The 21,077-nt window shown below is 36.4% G+C and overlaps 3 protein-coding genes across 6 annotated transcripts; 2 read left to right on the top strand and 1 right to left on the bottom strand.

The window, feature by feature from the left end:
- The first annotated feature begins 4,464 nt into the window (after window positions 1–4,464).
- Window positions 4,465–7,561, top strand: LOC140891606 (uncharacterized). Its single transcript, XM_073300194.1, has 8 exons — window positions 4,465–4,832; window positions 4,933–5,000; window positions 5,697–5,763; window positions 5,839–5,993; window positions 6,081–6,151; window positions 6,273–6,341; window positions 6,660–6,760; window positions 7,078–7,561. The coding sequence occupies exons 1-8, from the start codon at window positions 4,560–4,562 to the stop codon at window positions 7,381–7,383; spliced, it is 1,110 nt and encodes a 369-aa protein (XP_073156295.1). The 5' UTR covers window positions 4,465–4,559; the 3' UTR covers window positions 7,384–7,561.
- A 1,529-nt stretch (window positions 7,562–9,090) lies between these two features.
- LOC140891808 (beta-carotene isomerase D27, chloroplastic) lies at window positions 9,091–12,375 on the top strand. Of its 3 annotated transcripts, XR_012152611.1 has the most exons (9): window positions 9,091–9,229; window positions 9,317–9,427; window positions 9,522–9,623; window positions 9,774–9,873; window positions 10,030–10,121; window positions 10,371–10,451; window positions 11,097–11,165; window positions 11,828–12,098; window positions 12,233–12,375. XR_012152611.1 is itself a non-coding variant. In XM_073300459.1 (8 exons), the coding sequence occupies exons 1-8, from the start codon at window positions 9,122–9,124 to the stop codon at window positions 11,963–11,965; spliced, it is 801 nt and encodes a 266-aa protein (XP_073156560.1). In that variant the 5' UTR covers window positions 9,091–9,121; the 3' UTR covers window positions 11,966–12,375. The 3 variants fall into 3 exon arrangements, 2 of the variants coding, with proteins under 2 accessions (XP_073156560.1, XP_073156561.1); XM_073300459.1 differs by having other exon boundaries at window positions 11,828–12,375; XM_073300460.1 differs by lacking the exon at window positions 11,097–11,165 and having other exon boundaries at window positions 11,828–12,375.
- Window positions 12,376–12,478: 103 nt separating this feature from the next.
- Window positions 12,479–16,580, bottom strand: LOC140891806 (DEAD-box ATP-dependent RNA helicase 24). 2 transcript variants are annotated; one of them, XM_073300454.1, is made up of 5 exons: window positions 15,883–16,578; window positions 14,484–15,712; window positions 13,972–14,011; window positions 13,358–13,727; window positions 12,479–12,717 (listed from the first exon to the last, which is right to left on the bottom strand). In XM_073300454.1, exons 1-5 carry the CDS (start codon window positions 16,484–16,486, stop codon window positions 12,672–12,674), a joined length of 2,289 nt encoding a protein of 762 aa, XP_073156555.1. In that variant the 5' UTR covers window positions 16,487–16,578; the 3' UTR covers window positions 12,479–12,671. The 2 variants fall into 2 exon arrangements, with proteins under 2 accessions (XP_073156555.1, XP_073156556.1); XM_073300455.1 differs by lacking the exons at window positions 12,479–12,717; window positions 13,972–14,011 and having other exon boundaries at window positions 13,439–13,727; window positions 15,883–16,580.
- Window positions 16,581–21,077: the final 4,497 nt, after the last annotated feature.

The following is a 21,077-nucleotide window of genomic DNA, read 5'->3' as shown; positions in this document are numbered from 1 at the left end:
TCTCAATAAATAAGGTTTCATTAAACTTTTAGAAATGAGTCTAATGGGATCTGTCAAGATCGCCTGGGAGATGACTATGCCAAAAACTAAGGAATCAATCTTAGCAGGAGAATCCCTCAGCGAGATTGAAGGAAGAATGGTCACCCTATTTAAACACAATTCATAGGGGTAGACTATTTCTATAATCAAGATACAGAGAAAAAGAGAAGATATACTCAAGCTCTTTATAGCCTCAAGTTACATGATATCTGTTTAGTTGATGAATACATTATGTTATTCACTAAATACAGATGGAATTCGGGAGTTGAGGAAAATGTAGTTATTCAGCTATTTTTCGCAAAAATGCCAAGTCCCTGGAGAGAAATGCTGATTAAAGAATATATTCCAAGTAATCTTGATACATTGGCAAGATGTGCCTCCTTCTTGAAAGGAAAATTAGCAGAATGGTGCCATATGACAGCATTACAGAAGAACTACAAGAAAATAAGGGGTATAGATAAGCGTACACCTTTGTGTTGTAGAGAAAATGATCTTCCAACGATCATTGGAAACAGATCACAAGGATTTAAAAGGAAGAAATTCAGAAATAATCCCTATAATAAAATAATAAAAAGTTCTTGGAAACCAAGAACATTTTGGTACAAACAAAAGGCCAGATCTTATAGATCAGGTAGAAGAAGTTGACCTACAAGAACATCCCCAGCAACAGGCTCATCACAAAGCAGGGGAAGAACACCATCAAGAAGAACTTTCAGAAGAACTCATACAGAGCAAGTGAAAGTTTCAAGGATTGCAACTGCTGGACATGTGGAGCAAGAGGACATATATCTACAAATTGTTCAGAAAACGAGAAAAAAAAGAGTTAAACTCTTTGAAGCAACACCAGATATGGATGATATTCTTATAGCATCAAAAAACATAGACGAACACGTTAAACACTTAGAGATTTTCTCTAGAATTTGTGAACAAGAGGGACTCGTCTTATCTGAAAAGAAAGTAGTCATAACAACAAGGAAAATTGAATTCATTGGAATTGAGATTGATGAAACTGGAATAATTCTACAACCCCACATTGTGGAAAATGTACAGAATTTTCCAGATAAACTCAAAGACGTAAAACAACTCAAGAGTTTTCTTGGAGTAGTTAATTTTGCAGGGATGTTAATTAACAACTTAACAATGTACAGAAAGATGTTCAGTTATTTGTTAAAAAAAGATGTTGTATTTATATGGACCGATGACCATACTAAAGGGGTAAACCAATTAAAGGAGATATGTAAGAATCTTCCAAAAATGGCTATACCCGTAGATGAAGATAATATGGTATTATTTATGGATGCCAGTGATGATTGGTGGGCAGGAGTCCTTACCAAGATCACTCCAGATGAAGAAATATCATGCAGATACTGTAGCGGTCTTTTTTCAGAATCAGAGGCCATCATATGGCATATCAACGAAAATGAATTTTATGCAGTTAAAAGGGCTTTCGAAAAATGACCATTATTTTTACTTGCTAAAAAATTCACGCTGAAGGTTGATAACACCCAGGTCAAAGCTTTCCTAAGAAATAAAATTGAATCTAAACCTGAGAAAGCTAGGTTATTAAGATGACAAACATTATGTCAAAATTATATTTTTGATATTGTTATTATTAAATCTCATGAAAATATTCTTGCAAATTTCTTAACAAGAGATGGAAGGCAGTGATGTGGATTCCATCATGAAAATGCAGAGGCATCTCAGGGAACACCTTGGGTTGCTTCAAACCGAGTTCAACCAGTTAGCCATTAATGCTGAAATGGCCGGCATGTTACAACAAGCTGATCGAATCAAAATATCTAATTGAATTACAAGATGTATGCAAGCTCAAACACAACTATGGGCTTTTATTCAAGGGTCAATCGTGAAGGCTATAGAGAAACCATTGGTTTCTCATAAACAAGATATGCTAAAACCATTGGTTTTACAAGAACACGAAATACAACCACCGGTTGTGAAACAAGATGTAGAGGAATCTAAACCTCAAGAAACAAGTGCTAATCTATCATCAGCCTTTGATGATCTGGATGAAGCAACAATTGATGAAGTTAACTCATCAAGTCAACCCTCCGCCTCTGGGGTAAAAGATGAAGAGATCAATCTTAGGCCCAACACAAACAAGGGCAAATCTAAGATCGATACTAACCCAGCTATTATTTCTTCATTTCAGGTTTATCAATAGAGGTGGGAGAAATTAAGTACAATAAGTGGAATTAACCCTAACACTTGCAGAGTTTGATGTTGCAGGGATATATCCAAGAGTTTGGCTAAAAAACAATGTCAATCCTAAGGATGTAAAGCTCTGGTATGAATTTGGGGCTTTGGCCTCAGCTTATACAACGTCACGAAGCTTCCCGGAGATATCACAATTACCGAAATGGATTCAGGAAGCAGTCCAAGAAACATGGACAAATAACGACCATTTGTCCAGAGGAGATGTGCTTGAATTATATTTTTTTAGTGCAGCTCCAGAACCAACAGGGAAAGGATCACACGAGCCTTTTTATTTCATCAAGCTAAGGAGACCTGACATGAATAATCAAAGATTCATTAAGGATCCAATATCTGAAGAAATACCATTAGTGTCCACTTTTGAAGAAAATAAAATTTCAACCAGAAGGGCATGAGGGATTTGGGTTTGTCTCACCGAGATGGATAAGGTCAAGTTTTCGTTCAAATTTTATCAGAGTTCTGTGAACGGATCATTCATGTTAAACACAATGACAGAAAAAAACTACGGCTTTTGTGGAAGAACTCTTCGAAAAGAAGAGAAACTTTTTGTGGAACAACAAGCTGCCGGGGAGTAAATAAACTCGCCGAAAATTTTGTAACATGGCTCATATCGGAAGATGGTCAGAGAACATCTGCCCAGAGTATCCAAACCAAAAGGAGGCAGAATTCGAAAATATTTCAGACCCCGAACGGATCGAAAAGATTTTTCCGAGACAAGCAAAGGTGGGCAGAGACCACCAAAGATGCGTTTTCCCAGGGGACCACTGCAAAATCAAAAGATGCCTCGACAACAATAAAGAAGACATGTGAGGAGGATAGAGCCAAAAGAAAAAAGATGGCATGTAACTTCTCCACCAAATGATGCCATCAATAATGGCATACCAGGACAAGGTGGATAACGGGTGACTCATCCACTAGCTAAAGATGCCATTAATAATGGCATAGAAGGACAAAACAAAATAGCTGTAAGATTCCCTGAAGTTTCTCGGTGAAACGAGTGGAACCTCAGCTATAAATACAAGCGTTCAAGGAAGTTGAAGACATCGATCATTCCCTTCAGTTTTCTTACAAATAAATTGTTGTAATATTTCTCTTTCTGTTGTATTAAGTTTTATTTGATGTATTTCAAGAACAAGGCTACTATGAGTAGCTAAACAAGTTGTCTTCTCCTCTTCAAAGGAGTTGATTTATGTAATAATATTATGTCTGAATAATTTTTTTAAAGCCTCTTGTTCTTTCATGCTCATATTTTATAATTAAATTTATATACCATATGTCTTAAGGTAGAAAATGAATTAAGGTTGTGCTGGGTGTCGTTGAAGGAGCTTGTGCAGAAACCATCTGTTGCGACTGCGTGGTTGGAGTGTGAGGAGCACTTCGTAAAACTCGGTAGGTATGATCCGACGACATTTTGGTCAAAGAGGTATTTGAATTTAATTAATCTTACGAAAGCATGTTGGACCCTAATTCGGAGTATATCGGCTGAAAACCTTGCGTAATTGATAGTCTTGCATGGCCGGGAATGGTTTGATATGTTAACAATGTCACGTACAAAGGATTAGTTACTAAATAATATTTAATTCAAAAATGGGGACCACTATGGAGTTGAAATAAAAAAAATTGTGGTTAGAGAGTTAAGATAAAGTTTGAAGGGTTGGTGGGGATTTTTAAATCATTTATCCTTATTTGATTCGTATCCAAGTTTTTTTTGTATTTTTTAAAATTTTAATAATATAAAAATTATTTTTGTTAAAAAAACGGACTCAATCAGCGTAAGCATTTTGTTTGTTTCACATTTTTTTTTAAAAAGAATGAGAACTGAACTCAATGAGGTGATTCGAGTATTTTTGTTAAATAGTAAAAATCGAATTTACATATAAAGTTAAACTTTATTATAACTGTTTTTAATAAATTTAGTCAACTACCTCTTACTATTACTATTGTGGTGATGAAGTATTTTATAATTCTCAAAATATCTTTAACCATCTAATTATATATACTAAATATTGCATTCACATTTAATTTCTCTTGTATCATTTTAATTAAAAAAATATTAATTTTATTATAAATTAAAAAAAACCTACTTATCATATATCAAATTTTTATAACACATGCAAGCATGTGCCATGATTTATTTAATATTGATAACTGTAACTCTGTAAGTTTCATAAGTTTCAAATAATTAAATAATTTTGAAAATTTCTGGAATAGTCAAACTACCATCGAACTCTGCCAAATCGGAGCATTCCAACGCCACCATTTCCAAATACATTTCTCCCAGCGCCGCAATGATCCGAGTGCGACTCGTCATTCTCGCCGTCATAGCTGCAATGCTCGGCTCGATTCAGATCGATCCGGTGAGTTCTCACGAGGAGTCCGGCGAGTGGCAGTGCGATTCCGGCACTGGGATCCGAATCCCGGCAGAGTTTAGGCCCGGTATCATCACCGTCGACGGACATGTGGACGATTGGAAGGACATCGAAGGTTCGGATTTTGCCCTGTTGCCCGCTTTAGACCCGGATGCGGATAAAGAATACAACGACGGGAAAATGACTCTGAAGGTGATTTAAAAAATCGTCGAAGATTGTGTTTCAAAGTTAGCTTGTTAATGATTACGTGATCTTTAGTTCGGTTATTTTGTCTCACTTTGTTCGTGACTAGGCAGTGCATGACGGGAAAGAGGCTTTCTTCATGTTGCAAGTTAATGGAAACTATGCATACGCTAAAGGGTAGGTGTGCTGTGGGATATTTTGTCGAACATCTGGACTGTGACTCCGAAAGCACTTAATCCGTGATGATCCAACTTTTTTTGTAGATGGTTTTATGTTGGTTTATTGGTTGTGATTAGTGAGATAAGATAGTTAGCTTTTGCTTAACTTTTGTGTTCTTTTTTTATGGTATTCTCAGCGCTTTCCAGGCAATGCTACTCTGTCTGGGTAAAATTGCATCCGTCACCTTTGGAAAAAGGCAAAAGCACAGAATCCTAGCGTAAAATCAATAGTTTTTAAAGCCCATATTATAAAATCATAAGCATAAATCCCGTGAAAGTGAAATATGAATAAGGTATTTGTCTGTGATTGAAAAGCATAGGATTTTAATAGATTACTGATCTTACACTTGGATTTCCGTGTTTTTTTTGGCACAACAGTCAGAAGTGCAGTTTGCCCCTTTATATGTCAAAAAAGAACAAACATTACTACTTTATTTCCTTTTTCATATGCAACACGTGTTTGTAGCATTTCAATTTCTGAATATATTGTGCTGTTTTTTTTTTCCCTTTTTTCCAATAGCCAATATTCCTTTTTTGGTCACTCGTTTCCAAGTCAGACAGCTAATGTTAGATAGTAGATAATGACATTGGAAGTTTTATGGATCATTTGAAAAGCTTGCTGATAATTATTCACGAGCTCTTATTTTTCTTCCAGAAATGATAACAGTTGCCCATCTGTTGCTTTAATGTTTCAAATTGGTGAAAATGCATCATATCATAGAGTAAGTGCGTACTGATCTTTCGGTGACCTTCATATATCTCACTTTATATCAACTGAGAAATATATGTTCTGTAAGATGGGCGGTTGTGAAGAAGGACCAGATTCTTGCACAAACAAAACTTGCCATGGGCATGAAGTTGACATTATGCACTTCTCGGTGGGAAATGCTATACCTGGAAGACTGTACGGCAAAAATCCATTGGACAACAGAGAAGGAAATGGGGGTGATAGGTGATGTAGATTCATGAAATATTATTATGTTGATAACTACTTGCTGATTAAAGTAACATTCTTTTTATTTTTTGTCTGGATAAACAGGTTTGGTCATTTGGTAGATGTGTTTGCTTGGAACCCACACTGTACATTCCTTGATGGCATCAGTCCTTCAGGTGGGCTGGAAACTTTACTTTTTCTCAATCAACAATGCCTGTATAAATCTCTCTCGAAATAATGAAATGCGTATGACTTGTTACCATTTCCATAAGGATTATGTTTTGCCTTTTTACTTAGGAAATGACACGAGTGCACAGAATGATTGGCAAGGATCTTGGTGGCACAGTAGCTTGACCGATCACTCAGGTAAATAATATTTTAAGTGTTTTGTCAATTTAGGCATGAATTTTTTTTATATGAAAGTCATGTGCTGTTTAAAAGGCAATGTAACCGCCATAATAAGACAGAAGGTGAAAAGCAGAAAAGCTATCGTCGGTTTTTAGTAATTCTGGGACAGCCTTGGGTGAGATCTAGACTGGAAGACCTGTTTTTCTAAAAGCATTTGGTGTTATTACTTTGTTTGCATTGCTGCTCGTGCCCATGAACATCCTTCAATGTGTTTTGTATTTGCTAGCACATGTATCACTGCTGCAAGTTGTAAATCGGTGGACCTTCAATTAACAGGTTTCATAGAGGACGACAGCCCATATGCGTCTGAGGGTCAAAAGGGAACATATTTTTTCGAATTTTCAAGGCCCCTGAGAACCTTGGATCGAATTCAACAGGTAAGCTTCTGTTACAGCACGAAGAATAAAATGAATCTCAAAGTCAAACCTAAAACAACCGGACAGTTTGCATTCTTTTTTCCTTGTATGCTTCATTTCAGTTTGAGGAGTGTCCTCTGAGTTGCTCATCACTTGTGCGATCCTGTTTGTCTCACTTTTAACTGTTTTTCAGTGTTTTGAATGCTCACATCCCATGTCGGTTAGGGTGATTTGACCAACTCATGACCATGGGATATCCTTCCCACCTTATTAACATGTTCTCTCAAGGTGGATTGGGGCCTGTAATAACGGTTTATTGTTTCTATGGTTAAAAATAGGATGCTCAGTTCACGATTGGAAAATCAAGTAAGTTGTCAGCTGCATTTTGGTATCCCATGGAAGGAAAGCCTTGGCATGGATCTGGGCACTTCTCGATCAGCTGTGACTGGATACCTTTGGATTTCATCCCAAGTCGTTCTGAATCTGAGCAGCGTCCTAAGGTTACACAAACTAGTCCGTGGGATGCTGCTACAGCCTTTTCTCTTCTCTTGTCTGTGGTATCATTTTGCATGTCCATTTTTGTCGGGCATCGACTTTCTAGAACCAGCAGGACAGTACACTTCACACCAATGGACAATCTATAGGTTAACTTCTATCGTCGAACCATATATAGGTTTCCTTTCCACCACTCATACCATAACTAGTCCAGCCAATTTTTTCACTAGTCTGCCCTTTCCTCGTACGATTGTATTTTTTTGGTTATCTTGGATTTAACTGGAGTTCTTGATGGGAAGTTAGTTTTGTCTATGATTTATCTTTTTGTTTAGTTTTCTTTTTAGTTATTCAATACAGAACTTTAAATTTCATGCTAGTAAAACATATTATTTTAGTATTTTTTAAAAATATTATGATGAGATTTAGTACAGGATCTTTAACCTGAGATCTATATATCTCATTTTTTTAAGTCCATAACCGTTCCTTTTCATCTTTCCATTACAACATCAAATCACGTAGAACGGAAAAATTTAAGCAAATATCACAATCTATTTCATGCTCTTTAGTTTCATTAAGTTCTATTAAAATTATTTATACATGTCGTGAACACTTGTGGATCGGACCAAAGGTTACCAAGTATGACAGATAAATAAAACTAGTAAACATATGCATACGATACGTGCATATAATTAAATTTTTGTTGTGTATAACAAACTTTTATATGAAATATAATAAGAATTGAGTTATTTTATATTTAATGTTATGTTTTTTTGTTATTAATTTTTGATTATTTATTTTATTTTAAAAAAAATTATGGTAGTTATGGATAATGGTATTTTGGAGACAAAATGATATGGCCGCATAACCTAGGTTCTACCAAAAGTAGTTACTATATATGACTCAAACTTAATAATATGGAAGAGATAGAAGAGATATCTCATCTAATTTTGAAAAAATTCTCATAAATTTTATTATATCATAGATATCTTTACTAATCTTACATTTTATATTATATTAATCACTATGGCATACACTTTTGCGTATGTAACTATATATATATATATATATCATGTGTGCATATGTATGTTTAATTTTTATTTTAAAATATTTAATTTTTAAAATAAAATATATAAAATGAATGATACATTAAAATTTAAAAATTATGAAACACGTGTATATAATAAATTGAAAAGTGTAATACAAATTACCATTATTAAAAAACGTGTAGTGGTGGAGAAAGTGAGTCTAGTCACTAGTGAGTTTTGAGACATTGTAAAAACATGTCTTGCTTAAATTTTATTTAAGTGATATGTAATTCTTATTGTTAGGGAGAGGTAATTAAGTTTAACACATAAAAGACCAAATCATTTATTCAAAGGGACGAAACTATTATAATATACAAAAATTATATATCATTTTTAAAATTTGACATGTTTAAAAATTCTAACATTTTGTTGACATTGTTAAAGAAATATTTTACATCATTAATATTTACTAATGAATCGCATTTAAAATTTTAATATACATTTTTATTTTGCAATATTTTACAAACATTTGTTATACCTAAAACTTTAACACGAAAACTGCACGTTAATTTTACGAGACATGTCTCATGTCTTTATTCAGATAATAACCATGGATTGAATTGTTGTGTGTTTGTGGATTTGGGGGTTGAAATGTGGTTGTAAAAAAAAAAAAAATACAATTTTGATCCAAATTACAATTATTGAACAAATTACAAAAAAAAAATTTAAAATACCTAAATCTAACTAGATAAATTAAAAAAACTAACTACAATCAAGAAGATCTTATTTATAAATGTTCATTTGATAATGACAATGTTATGGTTCCATGTTGCACAAGTGATTTGAGGGCTGGAATCGAGGAATGGCACTTGTCAATCTCCGCCCACACTGCCCAATCCCCTCTTTGCGTTCGCCCAAAAACAGCTCCTCTTCTCCTCGGATTTCTTGCTTCTCTATCCAATCAAAATCAGTAAGGAATATTCATCTCACATTCATCATTCAAATTCAACTGTGTGTGAGAATCTGACTCTAATTTGAGTTTCTCTTCACTGAATAGTTTACGGAAACTACTCAGATTGAAGCAGGTGTAACGAACTCGAAGAAAGAGTACAAGCCTGGTGTATTTGATGATGTTTTCCTGAACGTTTTTCGCAGTAAAATGGCTCAGGTTCTGGATTGAGCGTTGGTCAATTTTCATTATATGCTCAGTGTTTAGCTGTATACTTAGCGACTGTGTCGATGATGGTTTTATTAATTGACAGGAGATCGGATGGGACTCTGAAAAACCAGGGTACGATGGATTAATTGATGTGGCTCATCGTATAATGGCTGGCCGATCCAATACTGAAGCTACGGAAGCTGCGGTATGACTTTCTCTCGATGTGGCTCATCACCTGTATACCGTCGATGATTAATGATTTCGTTTGAATTGATAGAGTTTAATCTTGTTACAAGAGTGAGGCACACGGGATAAAGTTGGAGTGTTTGATTAGTTTTTATCTTTAACAATGCAGGTGAGGATATTAGTATCACTGTTTCCTCCATTATTATTGGAGCTCTACAAATTGCTTATTTCACCAATTGCTGGAGGCAAAGTGGCGGCCCTTATGGTTGGTGAGTGGTTTGGAACCCTTGGATGGTCTGAATTTGGTGCATACTATGTTTATTGGTTTAGCTGAACATTTGTTTTGGTGATCGACTGATTCATGGATTTTATAACTTTAAATGATTAATGCAACTTAATGGTTGTCTGTCCTCTGTTTCTGGAAGCAAGGGTGACTGCAATTTCTTGTCAATGGCTCATGGGTCCTTGTGCGGTTAATTCTGTGGATCTGCCAGATAAATCTTCGTGGTCAAGCGGGGTAATGTTATGAATTTGTGTTTACTTGTGTGGTAATGATTAAGTCAATCCTACACCAGATATAAATTATATAGATTTGATGTATCGGTATAAATGTATCTTATGTAGGATGCACTATCGTGTTCAGCTGATATTACGTGCCTAACAAAGAATGTTATGGACCAATGTTTTAGTGATTCGTTTGAGCTGTAACTACTTAAATGTTGGTAGCTGTTTAGGTTCACATTGAAAGGCTAGTTTATTTATGTAGGTATTCGTTGAGAAATGCAAGTACTTAGAGGAGAGCAAATGTGTTGGTGTATGCATCAACACATGCAAACTTCCTACACAGGTGGGTGACTCTTACCAGATTATGAGTGGTTATTTTTCTCGTCCACTGCATCTAGTTGTCAAAACTTCGATATGAGTTGAGATTCTTCTGACCAAAAAGGATATTTTACATCCGAGAAATTATATATTGAGGGTCTGCAAGTTGTATTAACATGAGACTACTTACTAAATGAGGTAGGCATTCGTCTTACAACTTTTCTTAAATCAGTTTTATCAACTTCTGTGGCTTTCTTCAGAGAAAAAAAAATCTTTCTTTGTGGCTGGCTTCCAAAAGGTACACAACATGAGCTTTGTCTATGCATGGTCATCGACTCATCGTCATGGCCACAATAGGGACTTTGGTGATTGCCAGATTTTGATAGCATTGTCGATGTCTCCTGCTTTTTAAAGTTAGTTCGTCCTTTTTATGCATTTCCCGACAAATGAGAACCACTATGGCTGAACATTATTCAGCTGTTTTTTCGCGCGCCCAAATTAAAAAAAATCCTTTCTTCAAAACCTAACTGTTTCCATTTCCTTTTCCATGTTTTGATATTTTTGTGTGCGTCGTCTTTTGCTTTTGTTTAGTTGTTTGTACGAGTAATGGCAGGAGTGTTTTTTTCCCCTCTTAAAAGATTTTAGGGATATTTGTTTTCATTTTTCATAGATCTTTTTCAACGAGCACATGGGAGTTCCTTTAGTGATGGAGCCCAACTTCGATGATTATAGCTGTCAGGTAACATGGATTTTTTTGCCTTCTATAGAGGAAAGATGTCGATAAATTAATAGAAATGTACCATTGAAGAACAAACTATAGTTCTGATACATGTATAAAAAAAAAGCAGAGATTAAATACTCATCCGGACATATAGCCTCGACACACAACACACAAATATTTATTCCGACTGATGTAAGTTGTCAGCTCATTATCAATGAACCAAATAAGTTCCCTTCAAGGTTTTTAGTGGTTGATATTTTCCCAATATGCATGACTCGCTCGTTAGAAAGTATCTCTTGTTTTAATCAGTAGTACGTGATCAAATAATTCCAAGACTCATCTGTCATTCTGATTTATGTGGTTGACGTTTATGTAAAAAAAAAAAATGAAAATAAAAGGAAAGCACTTGTGTGGAGGAAAGACCAAAAGAGAATATATTTTCGCTACCTGTGGCGAGCGTGGTGTAGTGGACTTGCTGGCTAAATCCACAATAACCATGTTACGTACTTCCCCTCAGTCAGTTATGAGATGCCAATTCTTTATGGGCAGCCAGAATAGGAATTCGACACATGAGAAGATGACCCTTTTCACTTGATGTTGGCCTTATAATCCTATTCCACTGGCTTTAACAGAGGGCCCTCTACATTTGTTTTCAGCAATGCATTTTTTAATGTGTTCAGTTCAATTTTGGGGTACTTCCACCTCCACCAGAAGAGGACAGCACGCTCAAACAGCCCTGCCTCGAGGTATGTCCAACCGCCAATAGACGCAAGGAAATTGGCAATGCCAAGGATGTGTTAAAATGTCCCAAGAGTTGAAGCTTGCAGCTTTCTCCCCAGCCCGAAGCTTAGAGATAGACTGTGTCATATCCAAGTTCTGGAAAATGTTCAAAACGGATTCCTTTTATTCGCTGCAAGAACTTTGCCGCCAGTCAAAATGACATCGGCAGAGGTATTACGGTGCTAGCAAATTGTAATATTAATCATTTTAAGCTTTTATTTGTATATTAACTTTCTGATCTTTATATAAAGTTTCTCATTGTCCACGGGTTGTCTTTTTCTTATCTTTGGTCGACTTCTTCACAGGGAAAATGTCAGGGCTAGTGCAGGCTTCTCCTTCAAGCCCCAAGTTTTTTTTGGATGTATCTCTTTGGTTCGAGTCAAGTTGAATATGTGAACATGATTTTTTCATGCATACATATATGTGCCAACATACTCAAAGTTGCCTATTTTCTATACAATGTACAGGTTAAACAAATTCTACCTTGAAGGAGACACGAGCACATTATTCAGAAACAAAAAGTATTTAGAGCGGGCGGCAACATAGTGATATATGAAGGATAAAAAAATTCTAATATGATGTACACCAAACATAAATCACTGTCTAGTAGACCTCATATATTGATAATTCATTAATTTAGACAACATCATGGTACGGAAGACGCATGAATACAAATATAAACATTGTCAGATGAAATTTAACCCAAGATTACTGTGCTGAACACGCAGGTATTCCCTCTATGAACTAGCGATCCCAGCCAGATGGTCTCCGTCTATCTCTTGTTTTATCTCTGAAAGTCAACCAAAAATTAACAAAAAAAGATTAATTTACAGCAACACAATTAATTACAAGGCACAATAACAATTCCTATTTTTTTTCCATCCAGTTTTGTTGATCCAAAAAGGCTGCCAATGGAATCATAACAAGGTTAGAAGGCCAAACTAAATACGATGTAATCACTTTCGTGATACTTGAGCTGGTAAAACTTTGGCCATATCAATGAATGATACTGTAAATATAAACGTACACTGAAAGATACGGGAAAAATTTTGCCACGAAAAACAGTTCTTAGATTAGATCAATCACGTGGGCTTCGGAGCAAAGAATGGCATTAATACTCTAAAGATTATACCACTAATACATTATACATCTCTCACGACAAGACCAGTAAGAAGAAAATGGAGGGGAAATTACGAAAGAGTTGAGAGAGGGAGAGAGAGAGCTGTAGGTGTTACAAAAGAGAAGTGGGTGGGAAAGAGGGAAAGAAGAAACTTGTATTTCATAGAAGGCCCAGTGGATATACTAGATAATTGAAACAAAACATTTTTTGCCACAAAAGAGTAAATCTCCAGAATGTCATAGCCTAATGCCAGCCTCAAAACCATCCAGGAAAACAGTAATCATTCAATACATTCAGCTAGAAAAGTCACCTTTCTGAGTGGATATTTGCAGTTCCTTTGGAACCCTGCATGTTGCCTGATGCTGGAGCAGTAGCTACTGGACTGTTTATTTGCACGGCGTGCATGTCACCACCAATAGTACCACCAGCTACAAACCCAGGTAAAACTGTTCTTTTAATGGCTTGTCCAAACTGTGAGGACGAATTTGATGACGCGGGAACAAAATTGTTTTTGAATTGAGCCATCATCCCCGTTCTCAGGGAATTAACCGCTGTGGAGCGATTAGGAGCAGCAGCATTTGAAGTAGTGTTTGACTCAGGATTATACCCAATACCCAAACCGAAATCCACGCCACGAACACCTTTACCACCACCTCCCCTTCCTTTAGCTCTTTTACCACCTGCAAAATCATTGAACAATCAGATAAGTGAATGGCAGGTTTTCAGAATTCCAATAACATTTACCAAAAAAATGATAGAGAAGAATCCAAAGTTCTATTTAGACATTATAATTTTCTGTGATGTGTACTACATCACAAACACTGTTGAGGAAAACAAACAATCATTCTCAAGCTCACAGAACAACTCATCCTGATACATGGAAAAAAATTAATATGCATCTATCATACAAAAAAATATTCGTACCTCCTTTCCGCGCATCACGTTTAGATCTGAATCTTCCATCCTAATGATTTACAAATTAAAAGTCACTAAAACATTAAAAAACAAAACACAAATATTGTAACAGGTAGGGGACAATTTCAGTCAAAATAAATACTATAGCTATGTGATTTATACTTCTAGCTTCAAACCCATACCGTGGAATCAAAATGAATATACACATCAGATACGAAGTCAAGCCAATGTAAATTCTAAATCCAAATATAAGTTCTGTGGGATTGGTCATTTAGTACGGTTTGATTTTAAAGAGCTGGGGTGAGGGATAGACGTGAAGAAAATAATAGGATAACAGGGTAACATCAATTTTCTAACCCTACATCAGATATCACCAAGGAGTAAGGACAGCAGTATTAAAAAGGAGAAAAAAAATCAAAAGAAGACATTGTAGTGGAAATGAATTCCACCAACTTAATTAATAAGCATAGGAATTGAAAAAAAAAAAAAAGAAATAAGAGAAACTCAAACAGATGAATCACCTTCAAAGCCAGATCCATCAGCTCCGTGGACACATTCTGACCCGCAGCTATCAAACTGTTGACTAGTTCACCAGCAAATCTCGCCTCCTTCTGCGTAACAATAGTGTATGCAGTACCATCTTTGTCACCTGCACGACCAGTCCTTCCAATACGATGGACATGCATGTCCATGTCTTTCGCTATGTCAAAGTTGACCACAGATTTAATCGATTTGATGTCGAGACCACGAGCAGCAACATCAGTGGCAACAAGAACATGGTAGGTTCCAGATTTGAACTTTTGCAGTATCTCCATACGAGAAGCCTGATCTTTGTCACCATGAAGTGCTGCAACTTTAAAACCCTCTTGAGCCAGTTTTGATTCAACTTCATCTACTGTGGACTTTTTCGAAGCAAAAACCAAAACATCGCCTTCATCGATCATTCGAGGAAGCTTTTCAAGAAGCCATGGGAACTTTTCCTCATCAGATGGAATTACTTCCACAACTTGGGTAATATCCTCGTTGGCCATACCCACCTCTCCAACGGCGACTCTAACAGGATCAGAGAGAATCTCCCGAGCAAGTTTTTCAACTTTCCGAGGCATAGTTGCAGAAAAAAGTGCTGTATGACGATCTGGCCTGATTTGACCTACTATAGATCTTATCTGTGGCTCAAAACCAAGGTCAAACATTCTATCAGCCTCATCTAGCACTAAATATGTTGCTCTCAACATGGTCAGAGCCTTCATTTTTATCATATCTATCAATCTTCCTGGAGTAGCCACAACTATCTCACATCCCGCTTTTAGCTCCTTGAATTGCTCAAGTTTGGACATTCCCCCATACACTGCAGAGACACGGATGCGATGAGCTTTGGAAAATTTCTTAGCTTCCAAATATATTTGATGAGCCAACTCCCTAGTGGGTGCACATATTACTCCAATGGGACCTTCTTCTTTCTCGAGTTCAGGTTGATCCATGATATGGACAATCATGGGAAGTACGAATGAGGCAGTCTTTCCAGAACCAGTTTTTGCTATACCAATCATGTCTCTTCCAGAGAGCATAATAGGTAAAGCTTGACACTGTATTGGTGTTGGTTTCTCATATCCTTGTTTTGCTATGGCTTTCATTAGCTCCAAAGAAAATCCACATTCTTCAAAAGTCTTAACTGGCCGTGGAACATCAAAACCTGAAACACGTATTGCTAAGCTCTTCTTGTATTCGATAGCATCCTGCTCACTCATGCCTGAAAACAATATAAATCAGAAGCTTTCCAAACAACTGTAAAACTAAAAAGCATTGAAGTAACACCAGTTTATTTAGCTATATATTACGATATCAAATTAAAGCACCCACATCAAAATCCTCAATTTGAATTAAATCTTCGAGAATGTGCAAAATTACTTATTCGATCACCTGAAATAGAAGGTTTCTCCTCGTAGAAATCCTTATTAAAAGGCTCGTAATCAATCGAGCTATGATCAAGCTCGGGAATTGGCTCAATCTTCTTCTTGTCGACAATAATAGGATTATCATCAGAATCATACTCAACCATCCCGGAATCCACTGCCTTCGCAGCCGCATAAACCTCTTCATCCGAATTATACCCTGCGTGAAGCGCATCCGCAGCTAATTGCAGACCTAAATCCTTCTTCGCACTCAGAAAACTCTCCATTGGATCATCCTCCACGTCATCCCTGTACTTCTCCAGCTTCTCCTTCGTCTTAGGTGGCGGTGCCGCCTTCATCTCCTCTTGTAATCCTTCCATAAAAGCGTCCAGAGGATCAATCTCGTCTTCCTCGGCAGCAGAAAATCCGTTTTTATCGTCAGTGACAGCGTTGTCTGGTGCGTCGCGGTCTTCGGCGTAATCAATGTTGTCGAGGTCAGCGTCATCGTCACCGGCACTTCCGCGAGAAGATGGAGGGACGTAGAGTCTCTGCGAGGGCTGGGACCGCTCGAAGTTGTAAGTGGATTGGCGATTGATGCCGAAGCCTTCGAATCCGAACTTCCGTTTGGACATTCTTTTAAACCCTAAAAATCCCAAATTGGGGGAATTTTTATTACTTGTACCTTGAGAAATATGAGTACCCCAATTGAGCGGCGGTTCCTTAAGGCAAGTACTCGGCTGCACCATGGTTAATTCCACGTCAATCATGTGGGGTCCACAATATTTGGACTAATCACATATTTACATCTACCCATGGGTTTTTGGGGTAGGTTCGAAATTTTCGCTGAACCATATACTTATCGGTTTAGTATATGCCGCCCACAGGGCACTATTTTGCGTGGTGATGTGTAACCCTATGATTGGTCAAAATTAGTGAGTCCTACGTGAGACCCACTTATTTTAATCAATCATTTTTTTTTTATACTTACTAAATAAAATATGTACATATATGTCCATACATATATGCACAGAATAAAAATATTTAAAATGAATAAACAAATAAATACTTAAATAAAAATGCATTCTTAAAAATATAATAAATATCTGAGTCAAACATAAATTAAAAATATACTGCATAAGTAAATAAAAGTTTGCATGCACTGAAAATATTAAATAAATATTCTAGACCCTCAATCACTGAAAATAATAAAAATGTATCATGCTGACAAAAACAATAACATGCATAGCGACTCAGAATATTTCACGGTCACGGGGCCACTGAATGCATGCTCATACGTCCTCGCCTCCGGTGGGTACAATGTCATCCTCAACGTACTCACCTGCACCATACCAGTGTAGTGAGCCTAGAGGCCCAACATGCTAACATAACAAGGGTTTAAAATAATTTAAACCAATTTAATACTAATACATACATATACATGAATGAGCATGCTTAAAAATTACATAACATAACTTACTTAAATAAACATAATACATAACATAATACATAACATTATTGAGCAATTTATTTTTTAACATAGCATGGTTGTATCCGTAGTGTAACCTTAAATCATACATTAAATACTGATCAGCGTGGAAACCTACGTACGTGGCCGGTGACGAATCACCTCTTAAATTGGCAGTAAACTGCCCTTCAATCATATGGGGACGAATCCCCCTTAAATTGTCACACTACTTCAACTTCCAACATAAAATATTTTTATTGCTCAATTTAACATTAAATCATGCATAAAATAATATTTCATGAATGCATGTACTTGAATAAAATATGTGTCCATCATATATATTTAATTTAATTTCTTACTAACGTATAAATATTAAAATAACTTAAATGCATAAAAATAATTAAATATATATTCAGGACACATGCAAATTTTCTCAGGGATGGTCCTGGACTGCTGGCCCTACACACAAGCCCATTAACTTAAATCTGGCCCATTAACATACTTAAGCCCATTATTTCAAACCTTAAGCCCAAATAATTATTCTAAGCCCAATTAAATTAATAAAGCCCATTAAAAATTTTACCAAGCCCAATAACACTTACACTGGCCCAATGGGCCCAAAAACTCATAGACTGGCCCAATAATTTTTATGGGCTCAAAAGCTCACAAAATTAATGGACTAACTTAATTAAAATTTTAAAAGTCCAAATAAAATTATTTGGGAGTCCAAATAATTTTATTTCAATTTATTAGTCTCAAAAACACATAATTTTGTAAAATACTTAAAAAAATAAAATACTCGAGCCCGGCCCACCAAACTCGGACCCGAACTCACTAACCCGACCCACTACCTAGCCGACCCGACCCGACCCGGACCACCCAGACCCGACCCGGACCCCTAGACTAGCCCAACCCGATCCCCCCCTCTCCCACAGCCTCTCGGCCGTGAGCAGCAGGCCGGGCCTGCTGCCGTTAAATTAATAAAGCCCATTAAAAATTTTACCAAGCCCAATAACACTTACACTGGCCCAATGGGCCCAAAAACTCATAGACTGGCCCAATAATTTTTATGGGCTCAAAAGCTCACAAAATTAATGGACTAACTTAATTAAAATTTTAAAAGTCCAAATAAAATTATTTGGGAGTCCAAATAATTTTATTTCAATTTATTAGTCTCAAAAACACATAATTTTGTAAAATACTTAAAAAAATAAAATACTCGAGCCCGGCCCACCAAACTCGGACCCGAACTCACTAACCCGACCCACTACCTAGCCGACCCGACCCGGACCACCCAGACCCGACCCGGACCCCTAGACTAGCCCAAAAATTCCGATGGGCCCACGGGCCCATAAAATTATTGGGTTAACTTAAAATAAATTTAAAAAGCCCAAATAAAATTATTTGGAAGCCCAAATAATATTTCTATTTAAATGGCCCAAAAATCCAATTAAAGCATTAAACATTTTAAAATTAAAATACTCGAGCCCGGCCCACCTAGCCCGGACCCGGACCTGCATGACCCGACCCTAGACCCTACTGACCCGACCCACTACCCTGACCCGACCCGGAACCACCCAGAACCCCCCTTACCCGACGCCCCCTCTCCTTGCCCTCGGCTGCGCGAGCAGCAGCCTTCCGGGGCAGTTGCCGCCGTGCTCCGGCCGTCCACTGGCCGGAGCACCACCACCTACCTCTAGCCCTCTTCAAGACGTTTTCAACCATGTAAAAACCAGCCCAAACCATCAAGTATAGAGGGAGAACGAAGCTCTGCAAAACTGCCTACCCGCAGCTCGCGCGCAGACAGGAGCAGCTGTGGCGTTTTGCTTCGTTCTCGAGATTCCGACCACCTAAAATCGCGAAACCAATTGCAAAACTCAGCCAACATCTAGTAGGTTCCAACCCAACAAACCTCACCCAAAATAGTGGCCTGAGGAGGGAGAACGAAGCCTTCTCCCTCAGAACACAAATCTGCGCGATCTGGTGCACTAGAGGAGAAGTGCTTCGTTTCAGACCAACCATGGACAAAACCAACAGGACCACACGACCACAAGGACCCTAAGACATGCCCTCAGATGTGGATTAGCCGCCTGGACCTTTACCATGCATAAAAAATGTGATCATACTCATGAAAAATCAAGCAAAACGTGAGAAAAAGGAAAGGAAAATACCATCTGCATATACTTCTGAACAACAAACATATATACCACAAACTTTCTGCTGTAAAAACCAAAATAATAGCTTATATGGTGTTGAGAAAAGAATTAAACATGCCTTTCGTAATTATTTGACAACGAACGATGCGTTTACGGGACTCCGGGATGACGAACCTCCAAAATAACTCAAAGAACTCAAAGCTTTCGGTTATGGGGCTGTTGTTTCTGTTGAAGCCGATGAAGGATAAGGTGAGTACGTTGAGGATGACGTTGTACCCACCGGAGGCGAGGACGTATGAGCATGCATGCAGTGGCCCCGTGACCGTGAAATATTCTGAGTCGCTATGCATGATATTGTTTTTGTCAGAATGATACATTTTTATTATTTTCAGTTGCTCTAGAATATTTATTTAATATTTTCAGTGCATGCAAACTTTTATTTATTTATGCAGTATATTTTTAATTAATGTTTGACTCAGATATTTATTATATTTTTAAGAATGCATTTTTATTTAAGTATTTAATTGGTTATTCATTTTAAATACCTTTATTCGGTGCATATATGTATGGGCATATATGTACATATTATATTTAGTAAGTATAAAAAAAAAATTTTCCGCATATTTATTTATTATAGAGTTAGGGTCGTTTCAGTTGGTATCAGAGTCACCACGTTATCCGCAGGGTATCTACTCAACCATATTTATCATTATAATAGTATAATATTATTATATAATATATGTGAAAATTATATCCAAAGTCCAATATTATCTATTTTTTATTTTTTCCATCCCGGATTTTGGGTTTTAAAAATATTAAGATAGCCCCTCGACTTTTAAAATCTTGCAAAATAAGGCATCTGATGATTTATTTATTTATTTCAAATAATAATATTAATAATAAAAAGCAATAGCATATTTAAAAATTATATTAGAGATAAAACGAATATAAATATCGGATCGAGTTGTTTGAATGAATGTTCGACTTCTATAATTATAGAGATATTCAGATCAAAAAGACATCTTTAATCCAGCATTTTGAATATCAAAAGATGTTGATATACAAATATTATGTCTAATATTATTTCTCTATTTATATATTAAAAAATCACAAAAAATCAATCATAATGATCGATCAAACTCATATGATAACTGATTTTTTACAAATAAATATTTTCCTTCAAATCAATCATTAGTAATTTATTTACAAGTGAAATGTGAAACTTAGTTTTCAAAAATGAAAATGGAATGAGATAGTAATGTCCTCTTCCATTCTAAATATAAAAAAAATATTTTTAAAAAATTAAAAGCTAAAATCGTTGGAAAATTTTAATGTCAAGTTATTTTATCCCTTATTTTCATCGACTGCAAATTGAATCAACAAATCTGCTCGATAAATATATATTATTATCAGGGGCCAAAAAAGATAATAAATTTTAGTTAAATTCTGTTGTGTATCTTTGAAAAATACCAAATCTAGTACCTAAAAAGATGGATGGACCAAATTGTAAATATAAAAGTAGCACCAAGTGGAAAAGTTGCACGTGCGAGGGGAACGGAGGTTCACTAAAATAAGCCGTGGGGCAATACGCACCTTATCCTG

Source organism: Henckelia pumila, chromosome 3 (assembly GCF_033568475.1).
Source record: "Henckelia pumila isolate YLH828 chromosome 3, ASM3356847v2, whole genome shotgun sequence".
Taxonomy (NCBI): domain Eukaryota; kingdom Viridiplantae; phylum Streptophyta; class Magnoliopsida; order Lamiales; family Gesneriaceae; genus Henckelia; species Henckelia pumila.
This window is presented reverse-complemented; position numbering and strand designations above follow the sequence as displayed.

Bases quoted from the DNA above. Each gene is read 5' to 3' on its own strand.
- LOC140891806 (XM_073300454.1), bottom strand. From the start codon at position 16,486: ATGTCCAAACGGAAGTTCGGATTCGAAGGCTTCGGCATCAATCGCCAA. The intron at 14,012-14,483 runs GTGATTCATCTG...GTAAATCATTAG, and splicing joins TGATGGATCTGGCTTTGAAG to GATGGAAGATTCAGATCTAA. The intron at 13,728-13,971 runs GTACGAATATTT...ATGATTTTGCAG, and splicing joins ACGTGATGCGCGGAAAGGAG to GTGGTAAAAGAGCTAAAGGA.
- LOC140891606 (XM_073300194.1), top strand. From the start codon at position 4,560: ATGATCCGAGTGCGACTCGTCATTCTCGCCGTCATAGCTGCAATGCTC. The intron at 5,001-5,696 runs GTAGGTGTGCTG...TTTTTCTTCCAG, and splicing joins AACTATGCATACGCTAAAGG to AAATGATAACAGTTGCCCAT. The intron at 6,152-6,272 runs GTGGGCTGGAAA...CTTTTTACTTAG, and splicing joins TGATGGCATCAGTCCTTCAG to GAAATGACACGAGTGCACAG.
- LOC140891808 (XM_073300459.1), top strand. From the start codon at position 9,122: ATGGCACTTGTCAATCTCCGCCCACACTGCCCAATCCCCTCTTTGCGT. The intron at 9,230-9,316 runs GTAAGGAATATT...TTCACTGAATAG, and splicing joins TCTCTATCCAATCAAAATCA to TTTACGGAAACTACTCAGAT. The intron at 9,624-9,773 runs GTATGACTTTCT...TTAACAATGCAG, and splicing joins CTGAAGCTACGGAAGCTGCG to GTGAGGATATTAGTATCACT.